Source organism: Arachis hypogaea, chromosome 16, assembly GCF_003086295.3.
Source record: "Arachis hypogaea cultivar Tifrunner chromosome 16, arahy.Tifrunner.gnm2.J5K5, whole genome shotgun sequence".
In the NCBI taxonomy this organism is placed as follows: Eukaryota; Viridiplantae; Streptophyta; class Magnoliopsida; order Fabales; family Fabaceae; genus Arachis; species Arachis hypogaea.
Genome location: NC_092051.1, coordinates 140,507,510 through 140,520,061, shown reverse-complemented (window position 1 = coordinate 140,520,061; position 12,552 = coordinate 140,507,510). Strand labels below are relative to the sequence as shown.

General features: G+C 36.6%; 1 protein-coding gene across 11 annotated transcripts; it reads left to right on the top strand.

Moving 5' to 3' along the window:
- The first annotated feature begins 313 nt into the window (after positions 1 to 313).
- LOC112755355 (cyclic nucleotide-gated ion channel 1) lies at positions 314 to 6,499 on the top strand. 11 transcript variants are annotated; one of them, XM_025803390.3, is made up of 8 exons: positions 314 to 727; positions 1,264 to 1,350; positions 1,640 to 2,207; positions 2,382 to 2,594; positions 3,769 to 4,064; positions 4,486 to 4,597; positions 5,040 to 5,276; positions 5,651 to 6,499. In XM_025803390.3, the coding sequence occupies exons 2-8, from the start codon at positions 1,322 to 1,324 to the stop codon at positions 6,347 to 6,349; spliced, it is 2,154 nt and encodes a 717-aa protein (XP_025659175.1). In that variant the 5' UTR covers positions 314 to 727; positions 1,264 to 1,321; the 3' UTR covers positions 6,350 to 6,499. The 11 variants fall into 11 exon arrangements, with proteins under 11 accessions (XP_025659175.1, XP_072077445.1, XP_072077442.1 ...); XM_072221341.1 differs by having other exon boundaries at positions 326 to 727; positions 1,275 to 1,350; XM_072221338.1 differs by having other exon boundaries at positions 364 to 727; positions 1,202 to 1,350.
- The last annotated feature ends 6,053 nt before the right edge of the window (positions 6,500 to 12,552 follow it).

The following is a 12,552-nucleotide window of genomic DNA, read 5'->3' as shown; positions in this document are numbered from 1 at the left end:
AGAGTAAAATTTCTTTTCAATTCTTGACTATTTACTCAAAAAATAAAAAAACTTTTTTATAATTCGAAAATTTATAATGAGTCCCAATAATTCAAGTAACTAATCTAAATAGTTTCTATAAACGATAATAGTCGATGTGTTAAGAGTCGCTTAATTCAAATTGTTTAAATGATTGAGAATTAATTAGAGATTTTAAAATGTGAAAAAGAACCCATTGTTTTTCGAACAGTTATTCTAAAAATTTTAAACCACAAACTTCCAATCTTTTGTCAATATACAACAAAAATGCAATAGAAGACTAGAAGAAGACTCCACTATTATCATTATCAAACTATTTAATGTGCGGGGCCGTTGCCCACACATCTGCTCTCTCTGACGTTCACGCCCCATTCATACGCATTACAGTATTACACACCATCCCACTCACTAGTCACTACTCACTACATACTATACACTCTCCTTTCTCTTTTTTTCACCCACCCCACCCGTCCCTTCTCTGATTCCCTCTCACAAACTTGAGAATCAGAAAATCCATCTCGTGACTATGTAAGAGAAAAAAACCCCAAAAAAACCGAAACCACTGACTTTCTCTCATTTCCTTATTACTTTCCTGGAACCTTCCCCTCTTGCATTCTCTCCCTCTCCCCTTCATGCAAATACCACCACAACTTCCACCAATTTCCCTTTCCCTTTTTCTATTTTACTAATAACTCAGATATTTGGTTCGGTAAGTTATCCTTAGTTTCTTCTTCTTCTTCTTCCTCTTCTTCTTCTTTTCATTCTTCATTCTCTTCCCTTCGTAACTAGTTTCAGAGTTCAGTCTTAATAACTGCTTTGTCCGTTTCCTTCATTTATTTCCCCTTCTTTCAGTTTGCTACTGCTCCGGGTACTTTAAGCATGTCATTTTCTTCATGTTCTTCCTCTTTTGGTTATTTTTATCGATCGATTAATTTCTACAATGCTTATGTTAGTGTTAAAGTTGTAAATTTTTTTTTTTCATTTTTTTTGAAGATCCGGTACCAGCATTGACGAGAAAACACTCATTATTTGGAATTTCATATGCATTCACTCGTACACTGTATTCGCCTACTAGAAAATGTGTTTTCCATAAGATCACATTTGCTTGATGCCATTGATCATTTTACGAGTTTTAATAAGTTTGATCAGTTTGATTAATTTTTAATTATATATTTGCTCATAGGTTTTCTTGTGTCTTATTTTGGTGGAATGATCTAATTGTGGTGGTTTCTGTGGTGCTTGAAGGAACTATTCAGTGAAATTTTCATCTTGATCTGCATTGTCTTTGAATTAGGCTGCAGAGATGAGAACTCAGCAAGACAAGTTTGTTAGGTTAGTTTGATGAAAACGTGTATTTTTTATATTATGATGAGGATGATTCTGTATATGCTAATTTTAGAAGTATTATAGTTGCTATTGTAAGCACTCTTTACACTCATACTGTCTTAGTCACTGTTTCAGTCACCACTCACCATTCCTCATAAAAGTAATGTAAATTTTCCAATATTTTCTTTTCAATTCCTAAATTTTAGTGTAGTATCAGAATTTCTCTATGACATTTTCATTGTCCCTTTGTTGTACATATTCTTATGAGGAATATTGTCATTTTTATGATGTTCAGGTTTCAGGACTGGAATTCAGACAAGGGTTCTGAGAGCAATTATCCTGTGATCAACATTGCACCTTCACAGAGATTCAAAACTACATTAAATTCTATATCTGCAAAGTTTCAAAGGGGATTGGAATATGGTTTTCAAAGGATAAAGAGATTCAGTTCATCATTCAAGTCCTTTCTGTTCAGCCGTGCTTTTTCTAGTAACTATAGTTCTAGAAAGAAAATCCTTGATCCACAGGGTCCGTTCCTTCAAAAATGGAACAAGATATTTGTGTTGCTATGTGTTATTGCAGTATCACTGGATCCTTTGTTCTTTTATGTCCCTGTGATCGATGATGAGAAGAAATGTCTTTCACTGGACAACAAGATGGAGATTACAGCAACTGTTTTAAGAACTTTCTCTGATATCTTTTATATAGTCCACATGATTTTCCAGTTTCGTACTGGATTCATTGCTCCATCTTCTCGAGTGTTTGGAAGAGGTGTTTTGGTTGAGGATTCTTGGGCAATAGCAAAGCGATATCTAACATCTTATTTCTTAGTTGACATTCTTTCTGTTCTTCCCCTTCCACAGGTATGGAGGGTTCTCTTTAATTTATTGTACTTTGGATGCATTCCTTGATTTTCATCATCTGTATGCTGCTTTAGATCTCAGGGGATCTATGGGAATAGAATCAAAGTTTCATTGTGCTTACCATTGTCATCATGTTTTTAAAGGTTATTGACTCAACTTGCTCAATATTTCTAGGTGGTGATTCTAATAGTCATTCCAGGGATGAGTGGCTACAAATCGCTGAATACAAAGAACTTGCTGAAATTTATTGTTTTCTTCCAATATATACCTCGAGTTTTTCGAATAATTCCATTATATAAAGAAGTTACAAGAACCTCTGGCATTCTCACTGAAACAGCTTGGGCTGGTGCTGTATTTAATCTCTTTCTTTACATGCTTGCAAGTCATGTGAGTTAATGATGCAGTTTTCTTTTTTCCTTTCTCGTATAGAAAATTACACTTGGTAATTTTAATTCCTAATATACGCAGTTTCTTGTTATCAGCATTCCCTTTTATGGATTTGCTATTTTCTCTTTTTCTTTTCTGTTTCTTTCTTAACTGTGAATATGCCACTTTGCATATGTGGTGCTAGTTTATTTGGCCTAGAACAGTGTTGTTTTATTTTTTCAATGAAGAACCATTTTGTTGGTCACATATATCTGCACTTGTGGTGATGATGTGGCCTATACAAGCATGGGTTAGATGTAGATTACAAGATACAGATATTAGACTATTGGGTATTGGCATGCGTTTTTCTTGAATTTGTAGTGTTGTAGGGTTGTGCAAATTTTTTTGAGGATTTAAAGTTAGGGCTTGTCTTAAATGTAGGCCAGCTATAAAGGTGTATGGGGTATAGTATGATTTTTGTGCAACTCTTGTGCTGATTGGATTATAGTTAAAACCTTTTCTTTCCAATATAATTCTTTTATAGTTATTATGTATGAAGCATGTCGATGTTGGTATATTAAATTAATATACAACATGTTTAGATGTATTGATCTGACAATTTCTTTGTTAAATAGTGAGGCCAACTTTCTTATTTGTTTACCCCACAAACTGTAGCCAAACCATGTTAGTTTTCTGGTATCAGGTCCTATGAGGTTGGTATCAAGAAAATTCACTTAGAGAAGGAGCCCTGCATTCTCTTGGAATCATTTCAGTAGTTAGTGTCTGTTAGGAACCAATGTATTCCATTCAGCAAGAAAAGAGGCAAATAGTGAAATGGACTTAGATATTGGGGAGAAGGGATATTTTTAACCAACTCTATTGAGTTTCATGGGAGTGAGGTGGTTAATATTAGGACTATATATGGGCTGTGGGAGAATTCCTTAGAGTAGTATTCAGATTTCAGACCCTTCAAAATTAGTTTCGATATTGTGCCCTATTTGTTCATGCTTTTAAGGTCACTATGTATATTGTAGTTTAAAACTCTCAGGTCTGTGCCATTTAAGTTTGTTTCCTGATAATGCATTTTTAAATCTGGCAGATTATTGTCTCATTTTTTAATAAAATATATAATGTTCATGAAATCTCAGAATAATATTGCCTGCATATCTAGCTAATCCTGTTCTTATTCTTTCAGGTTGTTGGTGCCTTTTGGTACTTGTTTTCTATAGAACGGGAAACCACATGCTGGCAAAAAGCCTGCAACCGAAGTAATGCAACATGTAATAAGGAGGACATGTATTGCAACAATCATCAAGGAGGGTTAAGCACAATTTCAACGTTTCTCAATGCTTCTTGCCCAATAAAGGAGACAAACACGACACTTTTTGATTTTGGGATATTCCTTGATGCCCTTCAATCTGGTGTTGTGGAGTCAAGAGACTTTCCACAAAAGTTCTTTTATTGTTTTTGGTGGGGCCTAAAAAGTTTGAGGTGCGATTCATTGATTCTTATTTCACTCTATTTGGTAACTGTTCTGTGAAGTGTGATGTGAGATAAGATTTCCATACTGGTCACGTCTTTAGGGATATAATTCTTCAGTTTAAATTTGCAATTCATGTACTTTGCAGATAAATGAGCATAACAAGCTATTTGACATTTCTGATTCTACCAACCCCCCGCGGGGGTTAAAAATGAATAGATGGAACTTTGAGAAAGATTATATCATCGAAAGCATTTTGTATCTTTTTAATGGCTTGATGAATGTAGAGGGTGTAGGGGGAGTGCTTGATATGACTATCTGACCACTTTTTCAAATTTTGGTGTGATGCACATCTTTCAATGTTGTTGTTATCTGATTTTCTGTCATTTTTCCTCCATCCTTTTTTGGGGGAGATTGGTGCTTAAATTGCAGTTCTCTTGGTCAAAACCTGACGACAAGTACCTTTGTGTGGGAAATCTGCTTTGCAGTTTTCATTTCCATCGCTGGGTTGGTATTATTTTCATTCCTTATCGGGAATATGCAGGTTTGTAACAAATGTCTCTTGAGTTGTTTCTAATCATGCAAAGGTGGCATACAGACTGTTTATTGATCTTGGATTTGGTAATAAATTGATATCCATAGGCACATGTAGCTACTGAAATCTGTTCCAAGTGTTATTGGTAGTTACACTTTATTTGCAAAATAAGACATGCATTAACTTCCTTCCTAAATAATATCCATTTGCCCATTTATTACCCCGTAATTTTGATTCCCTGGCCTTTTTATAGACATTTCTGCTGAGATGCTAAAAAACGAAACCAATAAAAATGTCTATTTATTTACTGAACTAACACATCATATCCATATACATGCAATAAAAATTTGGCATTTAAGACATCTGTGTATTTGCAGTTTATTGTACAAGTAAACAATTGTTGCTTGTGCATCTTGACTAATATTATGCAATTATACTTATTTTCTAACAGACATATTTGCAATCAACAACAACAAGATTAGAGGAGATGAGGGTGAAAAGGAGAGATGCAGAACAGTGGATGTCTCATAGACTCCTCCCTGACAGCCTTAGGCAGCGAATCAGACGATATGAGCAGTACAAATGGCAAGAAACCAGAGGTGTTGATGAGGATAACTTGATTTGCAATCTTCCAAAGGATTTGAGAAGGGACATTAAGCGCCATCTTTGCTTGGCTTTGCTGATGAGAGTAAGTTTCTCCACCTACTTTGTCATGTAATCTCATATGCAACTACAAAGATCTCTTTAAGATTGGATGACTGCATTAATTGCATGAAAATATTCATTTTAAATGCTCTTATTTTATTCCTCATGGTGATTTAATGCACCAATATAATAAGTTTGGTGTGAATATTGCTCCAATTTTAGTTTGTGCAAGTGTTTCTTCCTTTCTGGAAAAGATCTATTGGTCGTTTGACTGATTTTGGAATATCCGGAAATCTGATGGATTTATTGAACAACTTAAAGTAAAAGGATAAACATCGCCTTTGGAGTATTCAATTAATAGTGTTCTGATAATATTGCTAGTACTAACTAGATATTTTATCTTGTATGATCTTTAAGGTGCCAATGTTTGAGAAAATGGATGAACAACTTTTGGATGCCATGTGTGATCGTCTTAAGCCAGTGCTCTACACGGAAGAAAGCTATATTGTCCGGGAAGGAGACCCTGTCGATGAGATGCTTTTCATAATGCGAGGCAGGTTATTGACAATGACAACCAACGGAGGAAGAACAGGCTTCTTTAATTCCGAGTATCTTAAAGCTGGTGACTTTTGCGGAGAAGAGCTTCTCACATGGGCTTTAGATCCTCATTCTTCATCCAACCTCCCCATCTCAACCAGGACTGTCCAAACACTTTCAGAAGTGGAAGCTTTCGCACTAAAAGCGGATGACTTGAAGTTTGTGGCTTCTCAATTTAGGCGTCTTCACAGCAAGCAGCTACGCCACACTTTCCGGTTCTACTCGCAACAGTGGCGAACATGGGCCGCATGTTTCATTCAAGCGGCCTGGCGTCGCTATGCTAAAAAGAAGCTTGAAGAGTCTCTCGTTGAAGAAGAGAATAGGCTGAAAGATGCATTGGCAAAGGTAGGTGGTAGCTCACCAAGTCTAGGTGCCACCATATATGCCTCCAGGTTTGCTGCCAATGCACTTAGATTGTTGCGCCGTAACCGCACAAGGAAGACAAGGATGCCGGAGAGAATACCCCCCATGCTGCTTCAGAAGCCTGCGGAACCTGATTTTACTGATGAAGAGCAGTAAGCTTCTATATCTCTCGGTGATTTTTTCGTAAAGAAAATAACCGACGAGGCTGAGTAGGAAACACAAAATGAAAATGTAAGATAAATGTTTTTCAAGTTGTATATATAAATATTGGATTGGATTGTCAATAGAATTTTAATTTCCCTTGTAGCAGACTAGCAGTTTAGATGATAAATTACTTAAATTCAAACTAAGAAGTCATGAACCTAAAATGTATTCATGTTTCTAACTGATAAGTGCGAGTTCATAGTTTAAAATAAACTAAACAAATAACAGTCGTAAATTATAGTATAACTATAACCTGTCGGAAAAATGCTTGCTTATTATATGGTCTTATGAATTCACGTTCTTTATTACTAGTTGGAATTAAATTAAAATTAAGTCATTAACTAGGTTAATCTAATTAGGAGGGTCATGCACTTGAGCCATTAAGCTGTGATTGTAATTAAGATCATAATTACACTTAGATATTAGAAAAGTAGAGATGAATACTTGAATAGTTATTAGAGTTTAAGAACTTGTTTGGATATCATTAAGTTATTAAAAAAATTTATATTTTTTTAGTGTGTTTGGTAAAATTTTAATAATAAAAATAAAAATATTAAAAAATAAAAAATATTTTATAAAATTATAATTTATATTTTTTAAAATTTTTTACTTAAAAAAAAGATGTTTCTAACATAATAAATAAATAAAAAATATTTTATAATATTATACTTAAATATAATTATTAAATAAAAAATATTTTTATTTAAAATATTCAAATATAAAATTATTTTTATTTTTTTAAAAAATTACTCAAAAAAAGAGCTTTTCGCAGAAATTCACATAAACAAATCGTAAGACATTTAAGTGAATTTAAATTCTAGCACCTACTCTTGATTCATTATTGTTTCTTACTCTTACAATTTTCTATCTTTGTTATTTTTTACTTTTCAATTATTCATTGTTTCATTCAAGCGGCCTGGCGTCGCTATGCTAAAAAACAATTTTAAAAACTTATCTTTATATCTTTTTTATAATTTTTTAATTAAAAATTTTAACATATACATATAAACCGCTTTAAAAAAAACATATTTCTCACTGTTAGGCTTTATTTATTTGAAGTGAAGTAGAAAATAACATTAATAAGAGAGAGAAAAAAAAAGAGAAGTGGATGAATTTCTCTTGTTTGATTGAAAAAGAAATATAAAAAGATAAAAAAGTAATGGGATCCACCTAAAAAAATTTTTTGGAGACTGGAGAAAAATAAAAGAGAAATTAACTTCTCTCTTCGTCCAAACGACCAAAAAAAGAAAACTTTCATTTTTTTTCTTTTCTTTTTAGTCTTTCTTTTTCACTTATTTCCTTTTTATTTATCTCCTTCCATCCAAACGAATTAGTACAATGTTCTTTTGACGGGTGTTTTTAAAAGTTGATAGGTGATCAAGATGTGTCACACGGTCACTTAGGCTATATTCATTACATATGTGAAATACTGAAATAAAGATACAGAGATATAAAATTATATTCACTAGATGAGATAAAAATAAAAATATTATATTCAAAAATTAGGATTGAAAGTGAGTCGAGTTGAGTCGAATTAGATTAAACTCAAGTTTGGCTCACGAAAATTAAACTTTATTCACGACTTGACTCATTAACAATTGAATCTATTTTTTTAAGTTTAAATTCGGCTCATCGGAAGTTCAAAAACTGAGTCAAATAACATGAACATAATCTATAATTTTATATCAATAAATTATAATTTATATGTTTTAAAAATATTAAAAAAATCAATTTTATATATTGTCTATCTATCAATTATAAATATTTATTTATATCCTACATCAAAATTATATATAAAAAATAAATATAAAATTTTAAATAATTAAAAACATTAATATATATATAATCGAGCCAGCTTATGAGCTAATAAGTTGAGTTTATCCAATTCAAGCTTAGCTCATTTAATTTATGAGCTCAATTCCAGATTCAAGTTTGACTCATCAGTTCACGAGTTCAACTTATTGAACTATTAGGTAGCGTTTATTTTGAGGTACTGAGTCAGAGACTGAGAGACTGAGACTCAGTATTGTGTTTGTTGGTTTAGAGACTGGTACTAAAATTTCTGTCTCTGTCTCCAAAATTTTAGTATTTCAGTACCTCCAAAAAGTAGGGACACGGGGGACTGAAATTTTTAGAGATAGAGACTAAAACTTTAATAACATTTTATACCTAAAATACTTTCATTTCAATTAATTAATTCTAATTTTATCCTTTGTGCAAATTAAATTAAAGTTTCATTCTTGTTTTAATTCTTGTTTCCCATTTTGCACAAAACAGAATACTGAAATTTATTTCAATCTCTGTCTCTTAGTCTCTGTCTCTCAGTCTCAGTCTTTCTGTTTCTGTCTCTCCACCAAACACTACAACAAATCGAGTTCGAATTGGTTCATGAGTTGACTTAACTCACTTCTAACCCTATGAGAGATGTTAAATTAATGTATTTTATATACTTATTGACAAAACAAAAAAAATACAGAAGTATTAACAAAAATTTAAAGTTATTTTTTATTTTTTTATTAATTTTTATAATTATATTTTTCTTAAATTTTTATATAAAAAATAAAAATAAATGAAAATTTTATTTTATTATTAAATAAATTAAATTAATATATTTTATATCTCTATTTTTTATATTTTATTTTATCGGGTAACAAACGCAGCCTTAAAAAGTTACTTAGATGGCCAACTTCATAGGAAAGTTATTTTAACTGTTGATTTGAATTATAAAAAATATATATAATATATATTAGGGTAAAAAACTAAAATAAGCCATGGGGAGAAAGAAATTACAGGAATCAGCCAAAACGAAATCTGATTCACCAATCAACCAATGCACAAATATATGTAGTTCGAATTAAACCGTTTCGAACTTGGATTGAATGTAATTCGAATTGTGCTACTTCGAATTACATGCAAAGCTGGAACATACATAATTCGAATTGAGGCAATTCAAATTACTATGAAACGTGAACTAAGCATAATTCGAATTGAAGCAATTCAAATTACTATCAAACGTGAATTCAACATAATTCGAATTGAGCTGGTTTGAATTACTCCTATGTAATTCGAATGATGTTGATTTGAATTACACATTGTACAATTCGAATTAGGCTAGTTCGAATTAGTGTGGACCAGACCTGTATATACGTGAGTTGCTCTCATTAGAGGGGTAAGATGGCTAGTGAGGAGAGTTTTGTAGTGTTGATTCACCACATAGGATCGATTAAGAGAAAAACTCGTTCCGGTGTGAAGTTCACTGATAAGGATCCTCTCTGTATTATCGTGAGGCCTACGACGAGCTATGATGACCTTGTTAGCTCTGTACTGCTAAAACTTGGTCTGGAAGGTGTGAAACGGGTTAAGAAGTTTTCTATCGCATTCCAATCACGATGCTCCAAGAAATCGTGAAGTATGATTGTTTCACGATCGGGAGTGATGAGGACTTGCAGGTCATGTTTCATTGTCGCCGACAGTTTCCCGAAGTGAGGACACCAGAGCTGTTGGCAAAGTTGGTTGATGTGGTATCCAGCTCGGGAGGTTCGAATCAAAATACCACCACTTTAGCCACGGTAGCCGGTTCTAGCTCCAGACCTGCCGTTGCTTCTTCCTCCGTCCCTGCGTACGAGCCACCCGTCCAGCCTGTCGCCTCCCCTTCGTTCGCTGTTGATCTCAACGGCAGTGTTGGCGACGAGGTTGGTACAGGAAAATTTCTGCTGACCTCTCTACAGTGTGCTGCACCGGATGGGATTGGAGATGGATTGTTGGATGATCCAGAGGACGATGATGTCGAGCCGGATATGATTGCTGATGACAGTGGCGATGATATTGGAGCGAGTGAGCCTGCAGGGGCGGGAGGGGGTTCTAGCTCTGGCACACAGCAGTACCCTCCACATTTTTCATCTTTGGACCTAGATGCCATGAGGCAGGAGGGGGTTCCCGGGCAGCCTGTTGGATTTGGCGCTAGAGATGCGGAAGGGTCTGCTGGTCTGAGAGAGTTCTAGGTTGGTCAGCAATTTCAGGATAAAGATGAGGCCCGTTAAGTGTGAAGACTTACAGCATTCGCCGAGGGGTACAGTATAAGGTAGTGGAGTCTGACTATCGCCGGTATGTGGGCAAGTGTTCTGAGTTCGGGAATGGGTGCACATGGTTGATTCGATTGAGTCTCCGGCAACGCTAGGGCATTTGAGAGGTCAAACGGTACAATGGTCTGCATACGTGTCTCACCACCTCCATCTCTAGCGACCACAGGAGTTTGGATTATCATGTGATATCGGCATTCATTATGCCAATGGTTAGGGCTGATGCATCCGTCAGCATCAAGGTGCTCTTAAATGCCACGGCCGCACACTTTGGGTTTAGGCCGACGTACAGGAGGGTCTGGTTGGCGAAGCAGAAGGCTGTTGCCGTCAAATATGGTGACTGGGATGAGTCGTACAATGAGCTCCCTAGGTGGGTGTTAGGAGTCCAGTTGACCATGCCTGGTACTGTTGCAGTCCTCAGGACGAGCCCTGTTCGAGTTGGGGGACAGCTGGACGAGTCTCAAGCTTATTTTCACAGACTGTTCTGGACGTTCCCACCGTGTATCGAGGCATTCTATCATTGCAAGCCGTTGGTGAGTATTGACGGCACCCATCTATATGGCAAGTATGGGGGAAAGTTGCTTGTCACGATTGCACAGGACGGGAACTCCAACATACTCCATGTTGCATTCGCACTAGTCGAGGGTGAGAATGCTGAGTCCTGGTCCTTCTTTCTCTCCCACCTGTGTCAGCACGTGACACCGCAGCCGGGTCTGCTGGTTATATCGGACAGGCATAACGGCATCAAGGCCGCGCTCGAGGCTCCCGACGGGGGATGGCTACCTCCAGCTGCATACCGGGCATTCTGCATTCGACATGTAGCAGCAAATTTTGCCCTCACCTTCAAGGGCAAAGACGCAAGGAGGCTTCTTGTGAATGCTGCATATGCTAAGACCGAGGTAGAGTTCGATTACTAGTTTGATATTCTGCGCTCTGAAGACCCGACGATGTGTGACTGGGCAAACCGGATTGAGTATTCATTGTGGACACAGTACTGTGATGAGGGCCGGAGATTCGGACACATGAAGACGAATATCTCTAAGTGTGTGAACTCAATCCTCAAGGGTGTCAGAAACCTCCCTGTGTGCTTGCTGGTGAAGGCAACATACGGTAGGTTGGCCGAACTATTTGTCCGCAAGGGGAGAGAGGCCGAGGCCCAGCTGGGTACCGGACAACAATTCAGTCAACACCTGGTGAAGTGTATCGAGGCCAATTTGAAGACGGCGATGTGCTTCACGGTGACTTTGTACGACAGGGATAACTCGGAGTACACCGTCGTAGAGACGACTTCGACTGGTTCGTTCTCACTGGGTATCTACAGGGTCTCACTTGGATCTCAGACATATGACTGAGGATACTTCCAGGCACTTCATTTTCCTTGTCTGCACGCACTGGCATGCTGTGCCTACTCACGGCTTACTTGGCAGCCTTACGTCCACCAGGTGTATCGTCTTAGTTCGGTTTTCAGTGTGTATCGGATGAGATTCACACCTTCCATTCCGGAGGGTTTCTGGCCACCTCCAACACCTCCGGATGCACAACCTGCAGTACCTCGGGGGAGCTATAGGGCATCCAGATAATTTGCAGAAAGATTCCAACATTGTCAGGCTAATTCATGATCCAAAGTCATAAAGTTTAATTAATTAAATAAACATAGTCGATTAGTATACTCACATCCCTGGCCTGTAACATGTCTATCCTCAGTCTCCAGTTCTGCACTCTAGGTCCCTTCTTGCCACCGGAAGGGTTGTAACCTGACCACCTGCATCTCACATCGGTGTTATAGCTAATTAAAAGTATGACAGATTTGTATAACATAAGAAGCAAACATGGAATCAACTATTTTAAATTGAAATAGAAAGGTCTGAGTAGGGTACCTCGAGGCCAACAGCCAGCTGTATGTATCATACCCAGCAGGCCTAAACCTAGGAAAGCGCCAGAATATCCACGACTGAAGTAACTGAAGTGGGCCCGCTAACTTTACCACATGTCTGTTCGCCACTCGGCACATGCACCGGTACAACCATGCTAGTGCTGTAGACCCCCAGCTGTAGGTACCCATCTCCTCAAGCCTAG

Coding starts and splice junctions, on each gene's coding strand:
- LOC112755355 (XM_025803390.3), top strand. CDS start 1,322: ATGAGAACTCAGCAAGACAAGTTTGTTAG. Junction 1,351..1,639: donor CAGCAAGACAAGTTTGTTAG/GTTAGTTTGATG, acceptor TATGATGTTCAG/GTTTCAGGACTGGAATTCAG. Junction 2,595..3,768: donor TTTACATGCTTGCAAGTCAT/GTGAGTTAATGA, acceptor TTATTCTTTCAG/GTTGTTGGTGCCTTTTGGTA.